This window comes from Crotalus tigris, unplaced genomic scaffold, assembly GCF_016545835.1.
Source record: "Crotalus tigris isolate CLP2741 ecotype Arizona unplaced genomic scaffold, ASM1654583v1 scf7180000020932.1150333, whole genome shotgun sequence".
NCBI lineage: Eukaryota > Metazoa > Chordata > Lepidosauria > Squamata > Viperidae > Crotalus > Crotalus tigris.
In genome coordinates this window covers 472,170-496,356 of record NW_024098263.1, presented here as the reverse complement: position 1 = coordinate 496,356, position 24,187 = coordinate 472,170, and the positions used below count along the sequence as shown (strand labels likewise).

At 48.5% G+C, this 24,187-nt stretch overlaps 2 protein-coding genes across 3 annotated transcripts; one reads left to right on the top strand and one right to left on the bottom strand.

The window, feature by feature from the left end:
- Positions 1-197: 197 nt before the first annotated feature.
- Positions 198-10,423, bottom strand: LOC120319705 (cathelicidin-related peptide Oh-Cath-like). 2 transcript variants are annotated; one of them, XM_039368814.1, is made up of 5 exons: positions 10,288-10,423; positions 9,786-10,117; positions 7,741-7,848; positions 3,836-3,949; positions 198-423 (listed from the first exon to the last, which is right to left on the bottom strand). In XM_039368814.1, exons 2-5 carry the CDS (start codon positions 9,969-9,971, stop codon positions 283-285), a joined length of 549 nt encoding a protein of 182 aa, XP_039224748.1. In that variant the 5' UTR covers positions 9,972-10,117; positions 10,288-10,423; the 3' UTR covers positions 198-282. The 2 variants fall into 2 exon arrangements, with proteins under 2 accessions (XP_039224748.1, XP_039224747.1); XM_039368813.1 differs by having other exon boundaries at positions 9,786-10,389.
- A 5,671-nt stretch (positions 10,424-16,094) lies between these two features.
- Positions 16,095-24,072, top strand: LOC120319700 (cathelicidin-related peptide Oh-Cath-like). The gene is made up of 4 exons (XM_039368806.1): positions 16,095-16,345; positions 18,583-18,690; positions 20,741-20,875; positions 22,360-24,072. The coding sequence occupies exons 1-4, from the start codon at positions 16,160-16,162 to the stop codon at positions 22,429-22,431; spliced, it is 501 nt and encodes a 166-aa protein (XP_039224740.1). The 5' UTR covers positions 16,095-16,159; the 3' UTR covers positions 22,432-24,072.
- The last annotated feature ends 115 nt before the right edge of the window (positions 24,073-24,187 follow it).

The window sequence follows — 24,187 nt, the reverse complement described above, 5'->3', positions numbered from 1 at the left end:
CAACGTTCGCTCTCCGTCCCGGGTTCGGAGTTCGAATTCTCCTTTCAAATTCAACACAGGCACAATCACTCCTCTCTGGCTGCCATCTTTGGCTCTCCCACCCCGGGTTCGGAGTTCGAATTCTCCTTCCAAATTCCAAACGGGCACAAACTTTTTCAAAAAGCCCGGATCGGATCCAAACTGGACAAATGGGAGACTCCCCACCCACCCCACCCCACCCCGTCGTTTTATGCGGAAATGATTTTCCTCGGATCGAAAGACGTCTGGAGGCCGGCTCTTCCGTTATCCTGTGATTTTTCCAAGAATTTGCTTCTGGAGAAAAATCTGAGCGCCCGTCTTGGTGACTATCTTGATGCCTTTTTTTGCGCCTTTCTTGATCTTCTTAAAAAGCTTCTTCAGTTTCTTGAAACGTTCCGGTTGATCCTAGACATGGAACAAAAAGGGTTGTCTCTGGTCAAGCTTGGTTCCCCAACGGGTAGCCCGCGGGCCATTCTCACACACACACACACACACACACACACACACACACACACACACCTTCCTCTTTCTGCTTCCAGGCTGCTCAAAAATTATTAAAGACCTGGATTTAATAATAATAATAATAATAATAATAATAATAATAATAATAATAATAATAATAATAGCTGGAATAGTGGACTGGACTCAAGCAGAATTAAAAGCAATGGAAAGGCAGACCAGAAAAATAATAACAATGAATCATGCCCTTCATCCACGCAGTGACATTGACAGACTTTATCTACCAAGGCAAATAGGTGGGCGTGGAATGCTACAAGTACATCAGATGGTTGAAGAAGAAAAAATGGCTTTGGAAGAATATCTGAAGAACAATGATGAAGATGCACTGAAATCAGTATATCAGGAAGGCTTACTGACTACTGGAGAGACCAAACTGGCCTACAAGAAAGACCAAATGAAGAACAGAATAGAGGCATGGGAAGACAAAGCACTACATGGCCAATACATGAAAAAAATAGCTGGGAAAGCAGATAATAATAAAACCTGGCAATGGCTAAGAGCAGGAAAATTGAAGAAAGAGACCGAGGGACTAATTCTGGCTGCACAAGACCAAGCCTTAAGGACAAATGCATACAAAGTCAAAATTGAGAAGACAGCAACAGACAGTAAGTGCCGCCTATACAAAGAAGCTGAAGAAACAGTGGACCACCTGGTAAGCTGTTGCAAGAAGATTGCACAGACTGACTACAAGCAGCGGCATGACAAAGTAGCAACAATGGTGCATTGGAAGATCTGCAAAAAATATCATTTGCCTGTAAGCAAAAACTGGTGGGATCATAAAATAGAGAAAGTCATAGAAAATGGTAAAATTAAACTGCTCTGGGACTTCGAATTCAAACAGACAAGCACCTGCAACACAACACCCCAGACTGAACAATTGTCGATAAGAAAGACAAAAAAGTCTGGGTAGTGGACATGGCAGTGTCTGGAGACAGCAGAATAGATGAGAAAGAACTGGAGAAGATAACAAAATACAAAGACCTACAAACAGAAATAGAAAGACTGTGGCGAAAGCAAGCAAGGGTAGTACCAATAGTCATAGGCTCCTCGGGTGCAATCCCAAAACAACTGGAGCACCACTTGAACACCATTATCGGCATTGACAAATTCGCTATTAGTCAATTGCAAAAGGTGGCCTTACTAGGAAATGCTTCCATCCTGCGACGATATCTGTAATACCATCAAACATCCACATCTGCCTATCCCAGGTCCTGGGCAAGGACTTGATAGGTAGACACAATGCCAAATCCAGTCTGAACATCTGGCTGACTGTGCGATGATCAATAATAATAATAAAAGTTGGAAGGGACCTTGGAGGTCATCTAGTCCAACCCCCTGCTCAGGCAGGAAACCCTAGACCATTTCGGACAAATGGCTGTCCAGTCTCTTTTTAAAAACTTCCAGTGTTGGAGCATTCACCACTTCTGGAGGCAGGTGGTTCCACTGGTTAATTGTTCTCACTGTCAGGAAGTTTCTCCTTAGTTCCAGGTTATTTCCGGACGGCAAAGGGATCCTATTTTACACCCTTTGTGGATTAAGATGGAGATTCTACCCGCTTTGCGGCTGCGGATTTGATTAGGGAAATGCAGACTAAAAATGGCATTGCCCAGAAGTTGTGTCCCCAAAGAAGAGGGAGTAAACTTACTCTCTCAAGGTGGAGCAAGAAACAACGGATGGAAACTCATCAAGGAGAGAAGCGACCAGGAACTCAGGAGAAACTTCCTGACAGTGAGGACAATTTAACCAGGGGAACAACTGGCCACCAGAGGTTGTGAATGCTTCAACACTGGAGGTGTTTAGAATAGAAGGACGAGGGGGGACAGGATAGCTGCGTTCCAGTATCTCAGGGGCTGTCCCAAAAAAGAGGGAGTCAAGCTATTTTCCAAAGCCCCTGAAGGCAGGACAAGAAGCAACGGGTGGAAACTAATCAAGGAGAGAAGCAACCTGGAACTAAGGAGAAACTTCCTGACAGGGAGAACTGTTAATCAGTGGAACCACCTGCCTCCAGAAGCGTAAATGCTCCAACACTGGAAGTTTTCAAGAAGAGACTGGACAGCCATTTGTCTGAAATGGTATAGGGTTTCCTGCCTGAGCAGGGGGTTGGACTAGATGACCTCCAAGGTCCCTCCCAACTTTATTATTATTATTATTATTATTTAGAATAGAATATAGAATATAGAATACAATAGAATATAGAATATAGAATACAATATAGAATATAGAATAGAATATAATATAGAATATAGAATAGAGTAGAAACTAATAGAATAGAATATAGAATATAGAATATAGAATAGAATATAGAATATAGAATAGAATATAGAATAGAGAAGAGAATAGAGAATAGAATATAAATAGAATATAGAGTAGAAACTAATAGAATAGAATATAGAATATAAAATATAGAATATAGAATATAAAATAGAATAATCCTCCTCCTGCTTTCTATCACTGATGATGTTCCCTAGTTGGGTCATGAAATGTCTGCAAGGAAACCACCAAATTTAGTGAGTATCAAGGGCCCCTCAATCCTCCTCCTCCTCCTCCTCCTCCTCCTCCCCCCCCCTTCTAGCACTGAGGATGTTCCCTAGTTGGGTCATGAAATGTCTGTAAGAAAATAACCAAGCTCAGAGAGCATCAGGGACCCCATAGTCCTTTTCTTCTTCTTCTTCTTCTTCTTTTCTTCTTCTTCTTCTTCTTCTTCTTCTTCTTCTTCTTCTTCTTCTTCTTCTTCTTCTTCTTCTTCTTCTTCTTCTTCTTCTTCTTCTTCTTCTTCTTCTTCTTCTTCTTCTTCTTCTTCTTCTTCTTCTTCCTCCTCCTCCTCCTCCTTTCCACAAACCCCACTCCCTTCTAGCACTGATGGTGTTCCCTAGTTGGGTCATGAAACGTCTGCAAGGAAACCAACCAGCTCAGAGAGCACCAAGGACCTCATAGTCTTTTTCTCCTCCTCCTCCTCCTCCTCCTCCTCCTCCTCCCCCCCCTCCATTCTAGCACTGATGATGTTCCCTAGTCGGGTCATGAAACGTCTGCAAGGAGACCACCCAGCTCGGAGAGCACTAAGGACCTGACAATTCTACGGTTTCCCCAATTTACTTAATTACTTAATTAAGTTTCCAGCCTGCCTGAACACTGGGCAGGTTACTGGTTTTCAGGAGGCACCAAAGCTTGGGAGATCCCACCTACGTGGGATCTCCTCTTCCAAACACGCGACGAACGAAGGGCTTCGGCTGAGGTGGGGTCTCCTCCACCTGACCAAGGGTTCAACCCTTCGTTTCGAGCTCATCACCCATTTTCTTACCTCCTCCTCCTCTTCCTCTTCTTCTTCCTCTATTCCCTCCACGGCGTCGCAGCTGACAAAAGCCAGCGGGGGCTTCTCCTGAAGGAAATAGGTGGCCGTGCATTCTCTGACCACCTACAGTGGAGAAGAAACAGGCTGAGAATCCAGCCATCTTCCAGATCGGACCCCACGGAGACCGCCATCTTGTTTTTTTTTCCTCCATAGGAGAGATCTGGGATCACCCTCTGGCGTTGTCCTTCCAGGGCAGTGTTTCTCAACCTTGACAATTTTAAGGCATGACAACACCAGAGGGTGATCCCAGGCCTGGCTTCAGCACAGAAACCGCTTTGGTCGCGCTGATGGATGACCTCTGGCGGGCCCGAGACAGAGGTCATTTTCCTCTGTCTTGGTGCTACTTGACCTCTCAGCGGCCTTCGATACCATCGATCATGGTATCCTTTTGCGACGACTGGAAGGGGTGGGAGTGGGAGGCACCGTTTTACGGTGGTTCTCCTCCTACCTCTCTGGCCGGTCGCAATTGGTATTGGTGGGAGGGCAGAGGTCAACCCCGAGGCCCCTTGAATGCGGCGTGCCACAGGGGTCGGTCCTCTCCCCCCTCCTATTTAACATTTATATGAAGCCGCTGGGTGAGATCATCAGACAGCACGGGGTGAGGTTTCATCCGTATGTTGATGATACCCAGCTGTATATCTCCTCCTCGAGCTCTCTCAGTGAAGCGGCCGATGTGATGGGCCGTTGCCTCGAAGCCGTGAGGGTCTGGATGGGGGTTAACAGACTCAGGCTCAATCCTGACAAGACCGAGTGGCTTTGGATGTTGCCTCCCAAGGATCGTGTCGACTGTCCAGTGTTGACTCTTGTGGGGGGAAAACATACCCCCTTCGGAGCGGGTTCGCAACTTGGGTGTCCTCCTTGATCCACAGCTGAATTTGGAACATCAATTGACGGCTGTGGCTGGGAGGACCTTTGCACAAGTTCGCCTGTTGCACCAGTTGCGACCCTACCTGGACCGCCGGGAGGCTCTCCTTACAGTCACTCCCGCCCTTGTCACCTCACGTTTGGACTACTGCAACGCGCTCTACATGGGGCTACCCTTGAAAAGTATTCGGAGACTACAGTTGGTCCAGAATGCAGCCGCGCGAGTGATAGCGGGTGCTCCTCGATACACCCACGTTACACCTATCCTCCGCGAGCTGCACCGGTTGCCTATTGGTCTCCGGGTCCAATTCAAGGTGTTGGTCATTACCTTGAAAGCCCTATCTGGCTCAGGGCCAGGCTATTTGCGAGACCGCCTACTACCTCATAGTTCCCTTCATCCGGTTAGATCCCACAGGCTGGGCCTCCTTCAGGCCCCGTCGGCCAAGCAGTGCCATTTGGCGAGGCCGCGGAGGAGGGCCTTCTCTGTGATGGCGCCCACGCTTTGGAATCAGCTCCCCCCCGGAGATTAGGACCGCTCCCACCCTGTTGGTCTTCCGTAAGCTACTTAAGACCTGGCTTTTCCGGCAGGCCTGTGGTTTATAAAACCTGACCCCTGGGTGATTGTTTTTGTATTGTTGTTTGTTATGTTTTATGTGTTTTTTATTGTTAGCCGCCCAGAGTCCTTCGGGAATGGGGCGGCTTATAAATTTTAATAATAATAATAATAATAATAATAATAATAATAATAATAATAATGATGATGTGGACTTCAACTCCCAGAATTCCACAGCCAGCATTGCTCCCCGCGTTCTGGGAGTTGAAGTCCACATGCCTTAAAATGATCAAGGTTGAGAAACACTGTTCCAGGGCAACCTTGGACAAGCTAAGCCGATTCAACCTCTTCATGCACCCTTTCGTTGTCGAGGGATGAGCTGTTGAAGGGTTCGCGTGTCGGATTCCTTCCCCGTCCCCTGGATCTGGGTCAAAGAGATGACGGGAAGAACCAGGAGGGAGAACCTCCTTCAAGACAAAGGTAGGAGGCCAAGAGGCAGCCTTAACTACGATCTTTTCTCCACCTGGTGGAGATGGAGATCCAGTTTTATCTATGCCAGGAAGATCCTAACGATGTTCCTTAGCCGGTGGGGGATTCAAACATCGGAACAACCAGTTCTCTGCATGGAGACAGGCCTGGGCCTCCAAGGCCTAGAACGGACTTCCGGAAGTGGCATCCATGCACTTCCGGTGGGCCCTTCTAGGTCTGGGAGGCTTCCTCCAGGCCCCCGAGGCCTAGAACGGACTTCCGGAAGTGGCATCCATGCACCTCTGGTGGGCCCTTCTAGGCCTGGGAGGCTTCCTCCAGGCCTCTGAGGCCTAGAACGGACTTCCGGAAGTGTCATCCATGTACTTCTGGCGGGCCCTTCTAGGCCTGGGAGGCTTCCTCCAGGCCTCTGAGGCCTAGAACCAGACTTTCGGAAGTGGCATCCATGTACTTCCAGCAGGCCCTTCTAGGCCTGGGAGGCTTCCTAAACGCTTCCGAGGCCAAGAACGGACTTCCGGAAGTGGCATCCATGCACTTCCGGTGGGCCCTTCTAGGTCTGGGAGGCTTCCTCCAGGCCCCCGAGGCCTAGAACGGACTTCCGGAAGTGGCATCCATGCACTTCCGGTGGGCCCATCTAGGCCTGGGAGGCTTCCTCCAGGCCCCCGAGGCCTAGAATGGACTTCCGGAAGTGGCATCCATGCACCTCTGGTGGGCCCTTCTAGGCCTGGGAGGCTTCCTCCAGGCCTCTGAGGCCTAGAACGGACTTCCGGAAGTGGCATCCATGTACTTCCGGCAGGCCCTTCTAGGCCTGGGAGGCTTCCTAAAGGCTTCCGAGGCCAAGAACGGACTTCTGGAAGTGGCATCCATGCACTTCCGGCGGGCCCTCCTAGGCCTGGAAAGCTTCCTCCAGGCCTCCGAGAACGGACATCTGGAAGTGGCATCTATGCACTTCCAGCAGGCCCTTCTAGGCCTGGGAGGCTTCCTCCAGGCCTCTGAGGCCTAGAATGGACTTCCGGAAGTGGCATCCACGCACTTCCACCGGGCCCTTCTAGGCCTGGGAGGCTTCCTCCAGGCCTCTGAGGCCTAGAACTGGACTTCTGGAAGTGGCATCCACGCCCTTCCGGCAGGCCCTTCTATGCCTCGGAGGCTTCCTAAAGGCTTCCAAGGCCTAAAACGGACTTCCGGAAGTGGCATCCATGCACTTCTGGTGGGCCCTTCTAGGCCTGGGAGGCTTCCTCCAGGGCTCCGAGGCCGAGAACGGATTTCCGGAAGTGGCATCCACGCCCCTCCGGCCGGCCCTTCTAGGCCTGGGAGGCTTCCTCCAGGTCTCTGAGGCCTAGAACGGACTTCTGGAAGTGGCATCCATGCACTTCCAGTGGGCCCTTCTAGGCCTGAGAGCCCTGCTCTACGTGCATTCCACCAGTTCTCCGAACTCAACCAAATTTAGCTCCCACTTCTGCCGAACCAGGGTGAACCGGCGGAATCGCACCGCCGCCCATAGCCCTGTCTCCGTGTACGTGTTGGAGGAACAAGAAACATCTGCTGAAGGGTTCAGGTTTTGAGTCCCTTCTCCATCCGTGGAGCTGGGCAAAGACCACCGAGGTGCTTTTTTCACAAGGCAACTGGACTTCCAGGAAAAAGCGAGGAAGTTCAGTCTTGAAAAAAGCACCTTGGAGGACAACCAGCACCTGGATAATGGAGAATCTCCACAGACATGTGAGCTATGAGCTCGCTTGGAAAATTGAGAGAACATCCCTCAAGACAAAAGTTAGAAGGGAAAGAAGCAGTCCTGTCTATGGTCGTTCTTCCGCCCAGTGGGATGGACATCCGGCTTCATGTCCTTCAGGGAGATCCTACAGATGTCCCGTGGCTCTTGTCTCCATCTACAAGCTGGCCCAGCTTCTCACTGATCACAATCGATCACCAACCCAGCTTGGCCGTGATCACTCACCCCGTCTTCCTTGAAGTTGCATTCGTCCGAAAAATGTTCTTTTCCTGCTGGACACACTGTCTCTTTGATGGTGAACTTCAACTCTTGGGTGCCTTCAGAATTGGGATCCTGAAAGAAGACATGGCCAAGTAGAGCGGTTACTTTGAAGGCCACCTGGACCTTCTCCCTGTTTAACATTGGGATCATTTCTGAACCACTCTTGATGGAGACACCTGAATGTGGCTCCAGAGAAGAACCCGTGAAGGTTCCAGATGCGCTTCCTACCAGGCCCATCATCCTGACTGACCATGGATGGAGTGTTCAAGATCTCCATTCTAGGAGAACAGGGTGGATGGATCCCTGAAAGGAAGGACTCCATCAATCCTGTTCTTCTAGAATGGAGATCTTCTAGTAAGGGATGGGACTACTCTACATGCCATAATGGATAGGCCTACCCTACATCTCATAAGAGATGAGTTTGCTCTACATCCCATAAGGGATGGGTCTACTCTACATCCCACAAGGGATGAATCAAGTCTAAAAGGGTTGGGTCTATTTTACATACCATAAGGGATGGGTCCACTCTATACCCTACAAGGGATGGGTCTACTCTACACCCCATAAGGGATGGGTATACCCTACAAGGGATGGGTCTACTCTACACCCCATGAGAGATAGGGCTAATGTACACCCCATAAGGGATGGGTCTATTCTACATCCCACAAGTGATGGGTCTACACTACAAAGGTATGGGTCTACTCTACATCCCATAAGGGATGGGTCTACTCTATGTAGCACAAGGGATGAATCTACTCTACAAATGGTTGGGTCTACTCTACATACCATAAGGGATGGGTCTAATCTACACCCCATAAGGGATGGGTCTATTCTACATCCCATAAGTGATGGGTCTACACTACAAAGGTATGGGTCTACTCTACATACCATAAAGGATGGGTCTACTCTACATACCATAAGGGATGGGTCTACTCTATACCCCATAAGGGATGGGTCTATTCTACACCCCATAAGAGATGCGTCTACTCTACATCCCACAAGGGATGGGTCTACTCTACATCTGATAAGCGATGGGTCTACTGTACAAAGGGATGGCTCTACTCTACATACCACAAGGTATAGGTCTACTCTACACCCCATAAGTGATGGGTCTACTCTACACCCCATGGGTCTAATCGGCATCCCATAAGCAATGGGTCTACTCTACAAAAGGATGGATCTACTCTACATACCATAAGGGATGGGTCTACTCTACATCTCACAAGGGATGAATCTACTCTACAAATGGTTGGATCTACTCTACATACCATAAGGGATGGGTCTACTCTACATATCATAAGGGATGGGTCTATTTACGTGCCACAAGGGATGAATCTACTCTACAAAGGGTTGGGTCTACTCTACACCCCATAAGGGATGGTTCTACTCTACAACCCATGGGTCTACTCTACATCCCATAAGTAATGAGTCTACTCTACAAAGGGATGGGTCTACTCTACAAATGGATGGATCTACTCTACATACCATAACGGATGAGTCAACTCTACATCTCACAAGGGATGAATCTACTCTACAAATGGTTGGATCTACTCTACATACCATAAGGGATGGGTCTACTCTACATACCATAAGGGATGAGTCTATTTACATCCCACAAGGGATGAATCTACTCTACAAAGGGTTGGGTCTACTCTACACACCATAAGAGATGGGCCTACTCTACAAAGGGATGGGTCTACTGTATATCCCATAAAAGATGGGTCTACAATGGGATGGATCTACTCTATATACCATAAGGGATGGGTCTACTGTACAAAGGGATGGGTCTACTCTACATCCAACAAGGGATGGGTCTACTCTACACCCCATAAGAGATGGGCCTACTCTATATCCAATAATGATGGGTTTACTCTACAAAGGGATGGGTCTACTTTACATCCCATAAGGGATGGGCCTACTTTACAAAGAGATGGGTCTACTCTACATCCCATAAGGGATGGATTTACTCTAAGGGAGTACACAAGGGACCCAACAGGAAGAGTACAGACCCATTCAGGTTGAGGAACAGCCTCCAGCAGACGGTAGAACGAGTCTTCCTCCGCTTTGCTGTTGTAGAGGACCACTCCCTGTGACACAGCCTCGTCATACCTCAACAACTGGTGTGACAGTGCACAACGTCCAGAGGCTGAAAGAGCCCCAAGCACCAGCACGGTCTTCCAGAAGTAGCTTCCCATCCTTGGTTCTCCTGCTACGGAGGTCCACCGCAGATGTGGTTCCTGGGAAGAGGGAGTTCTCCTTTTTATGCCCGGATACTCAGCTCGTTGCCTTCCTGACAGATGACTTGGGGATTTCCACCCCACCGAATTCTCCAAGGTTCTTCCTGCAAAACAAGGTGGACAGAGGAACGAGGACTTTGAGACTCGTTTATGGTCCTCGGGGCTCCACTGGCACCTCTTCCTCGACCTTGGGGCAATTCTCCAGCGTCTCTGGAAGAGGAATTCTGGGAGATGAAGTCCCCCACCCCACCGGTCTTGAGAAAGCGTGTCTTACAGGGGGAGGTCTTCAGATCCACCTCCATCCAGTTGTCGGTCTTAGCTCCATCAACTCATTCCATGTCCTAGCTTGAGTTCTATGGAGATTCTTCGCTCATCCAGGGCTACAGCTCTTCCAAAGGTGCTTTTTTTGTGTTGTTTTCAAGAGGCCACTTGGGGACAGACCAACCAGGACTTTGAGACTTATTTTACGGTCTTCGAGGCTCCGACTGGCAGCGTTCCAGATCAGGGTTCCTTTTATTGCTAATTGTAAAAAAAAAAAATTTTCCTTCAAAATAGATTTATTCAGAGACCATCTCAACCTTTCCTTAGATCAGTGGTTCTCAACCTTTTTAATGCCGCGACCCCCAACCGGTTGTAAGTCGAGGACTACTCAACTGGTGCAGCACCGTTTGCAGAATGGGACTTTTGGCGGGCTCAGCAGGGCAGAGACAGTCTGGACAATTCCTATTGGCTTTGGAAAGCCAATAGAATGAGACTCTATTCAAGAGAGTCTATTCTATTGGCTTTCAAAAGCGAATAGAATAAAAGGGAGTAGCACAGCTAAGGAAAAGGGGGAAAAAATGGCGGACTGCGTTGTTTGGCGACCCCCGTGAAATGGTCGTTCGATCCCAAATGGGGTCCCGATCCACAGGTTGAGAACCACTGCCTTAGATCCTTTCCATGTCATTTTAATTGGGTTATGGTCTGCCCTAATCTTTGGTTCCATTTCAACTTCCCATATCCTAGTCTTCAGGGCATGGGAGATCCATATCGTGTCTATTCTTGACCAAGATTTATGCCTGTTAGAGCAGTGGTTCTCCACCTGTGGGTCGGGACCCCATTTGGGGTCGAACGACCATTTCACGGGGGTCGCCAAACAACGCAGTCTGCCATTTTTTTCCCCCTTTTCCTTAGCTGTGCTCCTCCCTTTTACTCTATTGGCTTTTGAAAGCCAATAGAATAGACTCTCTTAAATAGAGTCTAATTCTATTGGCTTTCAAAAGCCAATAGGAATGGTCCAGGCTGTCTCTGCCCTGCTGAGCCCGCCAAAAGTCCCATTCTGGAAACGGTGCTGCACCAGTTGAGTAGTCCATGACTTACGACCGGTTGAGTAGTCCTCGACTGACGACCGGTTGGGGGTCGCGGCATTAAAAAGGTTGAGAACCACTGTGTTAGAATAAAAGGTATATTGTGTCTTTCCTGGATTCATCTCTCGCCGTATATCCTGCAAACATAGTTCATCTTTCATTTTTAAACAAGATTTAGATAAAATATTACTTCCTTCCGTCCCTTCTTTATGGCTTTTGTAGTCTCGAACTGCATCCACAATTGCATTAAAGTCTCCCAATATACAAAGACTATGATAATTTAAATCCACAAGTTTGTCGTATAGTTGTTGAAAAAAAAAATCGCTCTTGTTTCTCATTGGGGGCATATATTGCCACCAACAATATTTGGTTTTGATTCCATGAAATCTCCACCATCACTATTCTTCCTTCCTCATCAGAATAAATTTGTTTTGGATTCAACTTTTCTTTTATATATACACATATCATGATCCCTCTTTTCTTTTGTAGCGCCGAAGAGAAATAAAGTTTGCCTAGTTTTGGCTGTTTTAAAATTCTAGAGTGCCATCTCTTAATATGAGTCGCTTGTAGACAAATTATGTCCATTTTAAGTTTCTGTAGCCCAGTGGTTCTCAACTTGTGGGTCGGGACCCCATTTGGGGTCGAACGACCATTTCACGGGGGTCGCCAAACAACGCAGTCCGCCATTTCCCCCCCCCCTTTTCCTTAGCTGTGCTACTCCCTTTTATTCTATTGGCTTTTGAAAGCCAATAGAAGAGACTCTCTTGAATAGAGTCTCATTCTATTGGCTTTCCAAAGCCAATAGGAATTGTCCAGGCTGTCTCTGCCCTGCTGAGCCCGCCAAAAGGGGGGAAAAAATGGCCGACTGCGTTGTTTGGCAACCCCCGTGAAATGGTCGTTCGACCCCAAATGAGATCAGCGTTCCTCAATCTTGGCAATTCGCTCCCATCTCTGGCTGGGGAATTCTCGAGAACGGAAGGCCACCCATCTTCAAGTGTTTGCTGGCTGCCCGGACCAAGCTTGGAAGAAGGAGCCGGCAGGGCCCTGAGGAGGCCGAACGAAGAGCAGAGAGCTGGCTTGTCGTTTTTGCACGTGCAACAGGAATGTGGATGTTCTCTCAAAGCAGAGGAGGAGGAGGAGGAGAAGATGGGGAGAGGAGGAGGAAAAGGAGGAGGAGGACGAGAAGGGGAAGGGGAAAAAGAGGACGAGGAGGAGAGGAGGAGGAGGAGGAGTGGAGGAAGAGGGAGAGGGGGAGAAGGAGAGGAGGAAGAGAAGAATGAGAAGAAGAGGAGGAGAAAGAAGAAGAACGAGGAGAGAAAGGAGGAGGAGAAGGAGGAGGAGAGGAAGAGGAGGAGGAGAAGGGGAAAAAGAGGAGGAGAGGAGGAGGAGGAGGAAAAGTAGAAGAAAAGAAGGAGGAGGAGGAGGAAGAGAAGGAGACAAAGAGGAAGATTAGCAGAAGGAAGAGGAGAAGAAGAAAAGAAGAAGGAGCAGGAGAAACAGAAGAGGAATGAGGAGAAAAAGAGGAAGAGAAGGAGGAGGAAAAGAGGAACGAGAACGAGAAAAAGAGGAAGAGGAGGAGGAGGAGGAGGAGGAAAAGAAGAGGAGGAGAAAGAACGAGAAGGAGAAAAAGAGGAAGAGGAGGAGGAGGAGGAGAGGAGAAGGAAAAGAGGAGGAGAAGAGGAAGTGGAGGAGGAGGAGGAGGAGAAAAAGGAGGAAGAGGAGAAAAAGAGGAAGAGGAGGAGGAGAGGAGGAGGAAAAGTAGAAGGAGGAAGAGGAGAAGGAGGAGGACGAGAAGGGGAAAAAGAGGAGGAGAGGAGGAGGAGGAAAAGTAGAAGAAAAGAAGGAGGAGGAGGAGGAGGAGGAGGAAGAGAAGGAGACCAAGAGGAAGAGGAGCAGAAGGAAGAGGAGAAAAAGAGGAAGAGGAGAAAAAGAGGAAGAGAAGGAGAGGAGGAGAATGAGGAGGAGGAGAAGAGAAGAACAGAGGAGAAAAAGAGGAGGAGGAGGAGAAAGAGGAGGAGGAGGAGAAAAAGGAGGAAGAGGAGAAAAGAGGAGGGGAGGAGGAGAGGAAAAGTAGAAAAAGGAGGAGGAAGAGAAGGAGACCAAGAGGAAGAGTAGCAGAAGGAGGAGGAGAAGAAGAAAAGAAGGAGGAGAAACAGAAGAGGAACGAGGAGAAAAAGAGGAAGAGAAGGAGGAGGAAGAGAAGGAGAAAAAGAGGAAGAGGAGGAGCAGGAGGGAAGGAGGAGAGAAGGAAAAGGAGGAGAAAGAACGAGGAGAAAAAGAGGAAGAGGAGGAGGAGGGGGAGGAGGAGAGGAGAAGGAAAAGAAGGAGGAGAAAGAGAACGAGAAGGAGAAAAAGAGGAAGAGAAGGAGGAGAAGAATGAGGAGAAAAAGAGGAAGAGGAGGAGGAGGGGAGGAGGAAGAGAAGAGAAGGAGAAGGAGAAAAAGAGGGAGGAGGAGGAAGAGAAGGGGAGGAGAAAGAGGAGGAGGGGAGGAGGAGAGGAGAAGGAAAAGAGGAGGAGAAGAGGAAGTGGAGGAGGAGGAGGAGAAAAAGGAGGAAGAGGAGAAAAAGAGGAAGAGGAGGAGGGAGGAGGAGGAGAGGAGGAGGAAAAGTAGAAGGAGGAAGAGGAGAAGGAGGAGGACGAGAAGGAGAAAAAGAGGGAGGAGGAGGAAGAGAAGGGGAGGAGAAAGAGGAGAGGGGGAGAGGAGGAGGAAGAGAAAAGGAGGAGGAGGAGAAAAAGAGGATGCGGAGAGATGGGGAAAAGTAGGAGAAGAAGAGGAAGTGGAGGAGGAGAAGGAAGAGAAAAAGGAGGAAGAGGAGAAAAAGAGGAAGAGAAGGAGGAGAAGAATGAGGAGAAGAAGAGGAGGAAAAGTAGAAGGAGGAAGAGAAGAGAAGGAGGAGGACGAGAAGGAGAAAAAGAGGGAGGAGGAGGAAGAGAAGGGGAGGAGAAAGAGGAGGAGGAGAGGGGGAGAGGAGGAGGAAGAGAAAAGGAGGAGGAGGAGAAAAAGAGGATGCGGAGAGATGGGGAAAAGTAGGAGAAGAAGAGGAAGTGGAGGAGGAGAAGGAAGAGAAAAAGGAGGAAGAGCAGAAAAAGAGGAAGAGGAGGAGGAAGGGAGGAGGAGGAGGAGGAGGAGGAGAAAGAACGAGAAGAAGAGAAGGAGGAGGAGGAGAAGAAGAATGAGAAGGAGAAAAAAAGGAAGAGGAGGGGAGGAGAGGAGAAGGAGAATGAGAAAGAGAAGAGGAACGAGAAGGAGAAAAAGAGGAAGAGAAGGAGAATGAGGAGGAGGAGGAGAAGAAAAGAAGAACGAGAAGGAGAAAAAGAGGAAGAGGAGGAAGAGAAGGAGGAGGAGAAGAGAAGAACAGAGGAGAAAAAGAGGAGGAGGAGGAGAAAGAGGAGGAGGAGGAGAAAAAGGAGGAAGAGGAGAAAAGAGGAGGGAAGGAGGAGAGAAGGAAAAGGAGGAGGAGAAAGAGAACGAGAAGGAGAAAAAGAGGAAGAGAAGGAGGAGAAGAATGAGGAGAAGAAGAGGAAGAGGAGGAAAAGTAGAAGGAGGAAGAGGAGAAGGAGGAGGACGAGAAGGAGAAAAAGAGGGAGGAGGAGGAAGAGAAGGGGAGGAGAAAGAGGAGGAGGAGAGGGGGAGAGGAGGAGGAAGAGAAAAGGAGGAGGAGGAGAAAAAGAGGATGCGGAGAGATGGGGAAAAGTAGGAGAAGAAGAGGAAGTGGAGGAGGAGAAGGAAGAGAAAAAGGAGGAAGAGGAGAAAAAGAGGAAGAGGAGGAGGAAGGGAGGAGGAGGAGGAGGAGGAGGAGAAAGAACGAGAAGAAGAGAAGGAGGAGGAGGAGAAGAAGAATGAGAAGGAGAAAAAAAGGAAGAGGAGGGGAGGAGAGGAGAAGGAGAATGAGAAAGAGAAGAGGAACGAGAAAGAGAAAAAGAGGAAGAGAAGGAGAATGAGGAGGAGGAGGAGAAGAAAAGAAGAACGAGAAGGAGAAAAAGAGGAAGAGGAGGAAGAGAAGGAGAAAAAGAGGAAGAGGAGAGGAGGAGAATGAGGAGGAGGAGGAGGAGGAGAAGAAAAGAAGAACGAGAAGGAGAAAAAGAAGAGGAGGATGAGGAGAGGAAGAGGAGGAGGAGAAAGAGGAGAAGAGGAGGGGAGGAGGAGGAGAGGAGGAAAAGTAGAAGAAAAGAAGGAGGAGGAGGAAGAGAAGGAGAAAAAGAGGAAGAGTAGCAGGAGGAGAAGGAGGAGAAGGAGGAGGGGAGGAAGAGGGAGAGGGGGAGAAGGAGAGGAGGAAGAGAAGAAAAGAATGAGAAGGAGAAGAGGAGGAGAAAGAGGAAGAACAAGGAGAAAAAGGAGGAGGAGGAGGAGAAGAAGAAGAAGAAGAAGAAGAAGAAGAAGAAGAAGAAGAAGAAGAAGAAGAAGAAGAAGAAGAAGAAGAAGAAGAAGAAGAAGAAGAAGAATGACAACAACAACAACAACAACAACAACAACAACTTTCACTTCTCATCCATACAATACAGTCCCCCACAGCCTGAGACACTGGGCCATTGCCAACGTTGAGGAACCCTGATCTGGAGAGGTGCCAGAAGAATGTCAATGAGCACCATAAATGAGTCTCAAAGTCCTGGCTTATCTGTCCTCCATCTGAAGGACGGAGCCCTTGTTTTGCAGGAAGAACCTTGGAGAATTCGGTTGGGGAGGAAAAACCCCGGTCACCTGCCACCGAGCAGATGACCGGAGTATCCGGGCATAAAAAGGAGACCTCCTGGTCCCGGGAACCAATCTGCTGTGGACCTGCATAGCAGAAGAACCAAGGATGGAAGGCTACTTCTGGAAGACCTTACTGGTGCTTGGGGCTCTGTCAGCCTCTGGACGTGGCGAACCGTCGCACAAGCCACTGACCTATCAGAAAGCTCTGGAGCTTGGCGTGGCCAACTACAACAACAAAGCCGGGGAAGACTTGCTCTACCAGTTGCTGGAAGCTGTCCCTCAACCTGAATGGGTACGTACTCTTCACTTCAGGTCCATCCTGGAGTTGAGTCTTTGTAGAGTAGACCCATCCCTGAGATTTCTAGGGAGCTCCTTCTCCTCCTCCTCCTCCTCCTCCTCCTCCTCCTCCTCCTCCTCCTCCTCCTCCTTCTCCGCCCACCCTGTTCTCCAAGCGTTGGAGATCTGAATCCGCCTTCATCTATGGCAGTGGTTCTCAACTTTTTTAATGCCGTGACCCCCCAACCGGTCGTAAGTCGAGGACTACTCAACCGGCGTAAGTCGAGGACTACTCAACCGGTGCAGCACCGTTTGCAGAATGGGACTTTTGGCGGGCTCAGCAGGGCAGAGACAGCCTGGACAATTCCTATTGGCTTTGGAAAGCCAATAGAATTAGACTCTGTTCAAGAGAGTCTCTTCTATTGGCTTTCAAAAGCCGATAGAATAAAAGGGAGGAGCACAGCTAAGGAAAAGGGGGAAAAAATGGCGGACTGCGTTGTTTGGCGACCCCCGTGAAATGGTCGTTCGACCCCAAATGGGGTCCCGACACAGAAGTTGAGAACCACTGGTCTATGGTCAGTCAAGATGATGGGCCTGGTATGAAGAACATCTGGAACCCTTATGGGATGTAGAGTAGACTCATCCTTTATTGGATGTAGAGTAGACCCATCCTTTATAATATGTAGAGTAGATCCATCCTTTATAATATGTAGAGTAGAACCATCCTTTATAAAATTTAGAGTAGACCCATCCTTTATAATATGTAGACTAGACCCATCCTTTATAATGTGTAGAGTAGACCCATCCTTTATAATATGTAGACTAGATCCATCCTTTATAATATTAATATGTAGACTAGATCCATCCTTTATAATATGTAGATTGATCCATCCTTTATAACAGTGGTTCTCAACCTTTTTAATGCCGCGACCCCCAACCAGTCGTAAGTGGAGGACTAAACCAGTCGTAAATCGAGGACTACTCAACTGGTGCAGCACCCTTTGCAGAATGGGACTTTTGGCGGGCTCAGCAGGACAGAGACAGCCTGGACAATTCCTATTGGCTTTGGAAAGCCAATAGAATGAGACTCTATTCAAGAGAGTCTATTCTATTGGCTTTCAAAAGCCAATAGAATAAAAGGAAGTAGCACAGCTAAGGAAAAGGGGAAAAAAATGGCGGACTGCGTTGTTTGGCGACCCCCATGAAATGGTCGTTCAACCCCAAATGGGGTCCCGACCCACAGGTTGAGAACCACTGCTTTATAATATGTAGAGTAGACCCATCCTTTATAATATGTAGAGGACCCATCCTTTATAATAAGTAGACTAGACCCATCCTTTATAATATGTAGACTAGACCCATCCTTTATAATATGTAGACTAGATCCATCCTTTATAATATGTAGACTAGACCCATTCTTTATAAAATGTAGAGTAGACCCATCCTTTATAGTATGTAGAGAAGACCCATCCTTTATATGTAGAGTTTACCCATCCTTTATATGTAGAGTAGAACCATCCTTTATAATGTGTAGAGTAGACCCATCCTTTATAATATTAATATGTAGACTAGATCCATCCTTTATAATTAGAGTAGACCCATCCCTTATAAAATGTGGACTAGATCCATCCTTTATAATATGTAGAGTAGACCCATCCTTTATAAAATGTAGAGTAGACCCATCCTTTATGATATGTAGACTAGATCCATCCTTTATAATATGTAGACTAGATCCATCCTTTATAATATGTAGAGTAGACCCATCCCTTATAATATGTAGACTAGACTCATCCTTTATATGTAGAGTTTACCCATCCTTTATATGTAGAGTAGAACCATCCTTTATAATATATAGATCCATCCTTTATAATATGTAGACTAGATCCATCCTTTATAATATGTAGACTACATCCACCCTTTATAATATGTAGAGTAGACCCATCCCTTATGGCATGTAGAGTAGACACATCCCTTACTGGAAGATCTCCATTCTAGAAGAACGAGATTGGTAGAGTGCTTCCTTTCAGGAATCCACCAACCCTTGTCTCCTAGAATGGAGATCTTGAACATCCATGGTCAGTCAGGATGATGGGCCTGGTAGGAAGCGCATCTGGAACCTTCACAGGTCCTTCTCTGGAGCCACATTCAGGTGTCTCCATCAAGAGTGGTTCAGAAATGATCCCAATGTAAAACAGGGAGAAGGTCCAGGTGGCCTTCAAAGTAACTGCTCTACTTGGCCATGTCTTCTTTCAGGATCCCAATTCTGAAGGTACCCAAGAGTTGAAGTTCACCATCAAAGAGACGGTGTGCCCTGTGGAGGAAGGCCGTGCCTTGGAGGAATGTGACTTCAAAGAAGACGGGGTGAGTGACGAACACCAAGCAGGATTGGGAGGTCTGGTGTAGGTGGAGACAGGTCTAGGGGACTTCTTGGGGGACGTTCTTCCTTGGTTCTTCACGTCAACCCTTTGACCCAGATCCAGGGATGGAGAAGGGAACCAACATTGGACCCTTCGGCAGATGTTTCCCGTTCTTCTAAAGTGTACATGGAGACAGTGGTGGGATTCAAATACCTGAACAACCAGTTCTATTATGTGATGCAGACCTGGGCCTCTGAGGCCTAGAACAGACTTCCGGAAGTGGCATCCATGCACTTCCGGTGGACCGTTCTAGGCCTGGGAGGCCTCCTCCAGGCCTCCAATGCCTAGAACAGACTTCCGGAAGTGGCATTCATGCACTTCCAGTGGGCCGTTCTAGGCCTGAGAGGCAACCTCCAGGCCTCTGAGGCCTAGAACAGACTTCCAGAAGTAGTTTCCATGCACTTCCGGTGGGCTGTTCTAGACCTGGGAGGCCTCCTCCAGGCCTCCAATGCCTAGAACAGACTTCCGGAAGTGGCATCCATGCACTTCCGGTGGGCCGTTCTAGGCCTGGGAGGCCTCCTCCAAGCCTCCGAGGCCTAGAACAGACTTCCAGAAGTGGTTTCCATGCACTTCCGGTGGGCCGTTCTTGGTCTGGGAAGCCTCCGAGGCCTAAACTGGACTTCCAGAAGCCAGCCGGTTGTCCAAATTCAGGTAAATTTAGTTACCGGTTCTCCCGAATCGGTGCGACACCGGCTGAATCCCACCACTGGGGCTATGGCACATCTGTAGGATCTTCTTGGCAGACATAAAACCGGATCTCCTAAGCTAAGCGTGTCTAGTAGAAGGAGAACGTTCCTTGGCTGAATGTGGCTTAAAGAAGACGGGGTGAGTGATCGAAGCCAAGCTACGTTGGTAATCTGTTGTAGATGGAGACAGGGCTATGGGACTTCTGTGGGATCTTCTTGGCAGAAGTGAAAGCGGATCACCATCTCCACGGGGATTGAAGGAAGACCACTTCCGGAAGTCGGTTCTGGGCCTCGAAAGCCTTTAGGAAACCTCCCAGGCCTAGAAGGGCCTGCTGGAAGTGCGTGGATGCCACTTCCGGAAGTCCGTTCTACGCCTCGGGGGCCTGGAGGAAGCCTCCCAGGCCTAGAAGGGCCAGCTGCAAGTGCATGGATACCACTTCCGGAAGTCTGTTCTAGGACTCAGAGGCCTGGAGGAAGCCTCCCAGGCCTAGAAGGGCCCGCCGCAAGTGCAAGGATGCCACTTCTGGAGGTCCGTTCTAGGCCTCGGAGGCCTGGAGGAAGCCTCCCAGGCCTAGAAGGGCCGGCCAGAAGTACATGGATGCCACTTCCGGAAGTCCATTCTGGGCCGTGGAAGCCTTTAGGAAGCCTCCGAGGCATAGAAGGGCCCGCCGGAAGGGCATGGATGCCACTTCTGGAAGTCCATTCTTGGCCTCGGAGGCTTGGAGGAAGCCTCCCAGGCCTAGACGGGCCCGCCGGAAGTACATGGATGCCACTTCCGGAAGTCCGGTTCTAGGCTTCAGAGGCCTGGAGGAAGCCTCCCAGTCCTAGAAGGGCCCACCGGAAGTGCATGGATGCCACTTCCGGATGTCCATGCAGAGAACCGGTTGTTCCGATGTTTGAATCCCCCCATCGGCTATGGAACATCGTTAGGATCTTCTTGGCATAGATAAAACTGGATCTCCATCTCCACTGGGTGGAGAAAAGATCGTAGTTAAGGCTGCCTCTTTCCCTTCTACCCTTGTCTTGTGGGACGGTCTTCCTCGTGGTTCTTCAGGTCAACTCTTTGACCCAGATCCAGGGGACGGGGAAGGGATCCGACACTTGAATCCTTCAACAATTCACCCCTCGACACCCAAAGGGTGCATGGAGAGGTTGAATCGGCTTAGCTTGTCTAAGGGTGCCCTGGAAGGACAACGCCAGAGGTTGATCCCAGATCCGTCCTGTGGTGGTGGTGGGGAAACAAAATGGCGGTCTCCGTGCCAACCTGGAAGATGGCTGGATTCTCAGCTTGTTTCTTCTCCACTGTAGGTGGTCAGAGAATGCACAGGCAACTATTTCCTTGGGGAGAAGCCCCCGCTGGCTTTTGTCACCTGTGACGCCGTGGAGGGAATAGAGGAAGAGGAGGAGGTAGAAGAGGAGAAGAAGGATGAGGACGAGGAAGAGGTAAGAAGGTGGTATGGTGTCCAGGACTTCCGGGGATGACCTCCAAACCTAGAAGAAGGGTTGAGCCATTGGCTGGGTGGAGGAGACCCCATCTCACTTGAGGTAGTCCATGCGTTACATGTGTCGGAGACGAGAGTCCCAATTAAAACTGGTATCTCCCGAGCTTTGGTCCCCATTGAACCAGGAAGAGGAGGTGGAAGAGAAGAAGGAGAACAAGAAGGTGGTGTGATGGGAGGGGCGGCAGGGGTTTGAACCATTTGTTAGGTGGAGGAGACCCCCATCTCAGCTGAGGTCCTACCTTTGCCGTGTCTTTTGAAGAGGAGAGACCCACTTAGAAGGTTATCTCCCAAACTTTGGTTCCTCCTGAACAGGAACCTTATCCACTCTTGAAATAGGCTGGAAAGATGGTAGAGGCTTTCTTGCTTGAGCACGGGGGCTGGACTGGATGACCTCCCAAGGTCCCTTTCCAAATCTGTGATTCTGTATGAGTGCCTTGCTTGAGCACGGGGGCTGGACTGGATGACCTCCCAAGGTCCCTTCCAAATCTATGATTCTGTATGAGTTTCTTGCTTGAGCAGGGGGTTGGACTAGATGACCTCCAAGGTCCCTTCCTACTGTTATTCCATGATTCTGTAAGGGTCTCCTGCTTCAGCAGGAGGTTGGACTAGATGACCTCCAAGATCCCTTCCCACTGTTATTCCATGATTCTCTAAGGGTCTCCTGCTTAAGCAGGGGGTGGGACTAGATGACCTCCAAGATCCCTTCCTACTGTTATTCCATGATTCTCTAAGGGTCTCCTGCTTAAGCAGGGGGTGGGACTAGATGACCTCCAAGGTCCCTTCCAGCTGTGTTATTCCATGATTCTGCAAGGGTCTCCTGCTTCAGCAGGGGGTTGGACTAGATGACCTCCAAGGTCCCTTCCCACTGTTATTCCATGATTCTCTAAGGGTCTCCTGCTTCAGCAGGGGGTTGGACTAGATGACCTCCAAGTTCCCTTCCCACTTTTATTCCATGATTCTGTAATATAGAACAGACAGAACAGAATATACTATAATAGAATATACTAGACTGGACTAGATTAGACTAGACTAGACTAGAACCGAACAGAATAGACTAGACTGTACTAGAATAGAATAGAATAGAATAGAATAGAATAGAATAGAATAGAATAGAATAGAATAGAATAGAATAGAATAGAATAGAACAGAACAGAATAGAATATACTGTGCTAGAATATACTAGAATACTAGAATGCAAAAAAACGGAAGTGAGCAGATTCTCCTTCTTCATCTGCAGAGGATGTACAAGGGGATCCCTTTGTTGTCCGGGAATGCCACAACTGCACCCTTTGCAAATGTGCAAACCTGAGCATGGAGCAGCCCGGAAGCAGAAAGAGGGAGGGGGGTGGTCTGGATGTGCCCGCGGGCTGCCTGTCGGGGAACCAGGCCTGACCGGACCCGATCCTTTCCTTCCTTCCTTCCTAGGATCGGTCCAGACGGCGGAAACTGAGGCGGCGACCCTCCAGAAAGGTGATCATAATTGTGATCAAGTTTTAAGAGATTGATTCGGAAAGGCTCGGCTTCCAGATCTCCGATCCGAGAAAGCAAAAAAAAAAAAAAAATCATTTCTGCAAAAAATGATTGGATGATTCTCCAGGTTTTTTTTTGTTTTGTTTTGTTTTGTTGTTTCCGATTCGGGTTTTCCTAAACGGCGGCACGTATTCACATTTGGGGTAGCATTCGAACTCCGGACCCAGGCAGAAAGGGAAATGCTGCAACAGGTAGAAGTTAGGGAAAGGAATCAAATGAATCAAATCAGAGGAACGGGATCTTGAGCAATTCTATAGGGTCTCCTCTTTGGGCAGGGGGTTGGAGTAGATGATCTCCAAGGTCCCTTCCAATCGTGTGATTCTACAATTCTGTAAGGGTCTCGTGCCTAAGCAGGGGGTGGGACTAGATGATCTCTAAGGTCCCTTCCAATCATGTGATTCCGCAATTCTTTAAGGGAAGGTCATCTAGTCCAAGTCTTGGAGGTCATCTAGTCCAGCGGTTCTCAACCTATGGGTCGCGACCCCATTTGGGGTTGATCGACCATTTTTCTGGGGTCGCCAAAGGCGGCGACCCGCCATTTTTTTGCGGCGCGCACACGCGCACCGCACATGGGGGCGGCCCCGCGCGTGGGGGCCGCCGCGCATGCGCGCCGCGTGAGGGGCGACGCCACGCATGTGCGTCGCGCATAGGGGGGCCGCCCATGCGCAAAACGTTTGTGTGACGGGGGTCGCCGTCACACAAACGTTGAGAACCGCTGATCTAGTCCAAGTCTGTGCCTTCTCTTTACAAAGCTTGTAAATCCAGTGAATAATATGTCCAAACTGTGACGGACAGGAAAACGACTCCGCAAAATGTAGATGGAGAAATTCAGGTAAATCTGAATTTTGATGTGTATAGACCAGTGCTTAGTGGGAACTGACGGCCTCATCTGGTTGGGATAAAATGGATCTAATCAGAGGAACCGAATCTTGAGCAATTCTATAGGGTCTCCTCCTTGAGCAGGGGGTTGGACTAGATGATCTCTAAGGTCCCTTCCAATCGTGTGATTCCGCAATTCTTTAAGGGTCTCCTGCCTGAGCAGGGGGTTGGACTAAATGACCTCTGAGGTCCCTTCTGAAGGAAATAAGTTATTCTTTTATAAAATGGTAGAAAAAATAATTGTAGAAATGTAATGCCAATATACGAAACTGTCTTTTTAGTACAAATGTAACACTGTAACGCAAATGGAACAATGCAATGCCAATATATGAAGCAGGAATGTTTACGGTTTCCTGCCCATGTAAAAATGGCTACAAACGGTAATCAGCAAAGATAATTAATTATGACCAAATGTTTACTATTTCCTGCCTAAAAATCCTCCGGACACAGGAACTTCCACTTTGAGTAAGAATCCTACTATCAAAGAGGGGGATTTGGACCCAAGGTGAGAATTACAAATAAACAAAATAACAGCAGGTTAACAAAGTACAACTTCAAAGTACATCTATAAAGATGAAAGAGCTGCTTAGATGTGACATGCATTGTAGGGGTATAAAATGCAAAAACGTGAAACCAGGCCAGCGTGCTGAGTGCAAACCTCTTTTAGTCTCTTCTCTTTTTATTCTTTTTTATGTTATTCTCCAATAAAACTTTGTTTTGTTAACCAGATATGTCTTCGTATTGTGACCATCAAAATTTGGGGTTTTTTACATCTCACACTTCCAACTCTGTGATTCTGAAATTCTGTATGGGTCTCCTGTTTGAACAGGGGGTTGGACTAAAT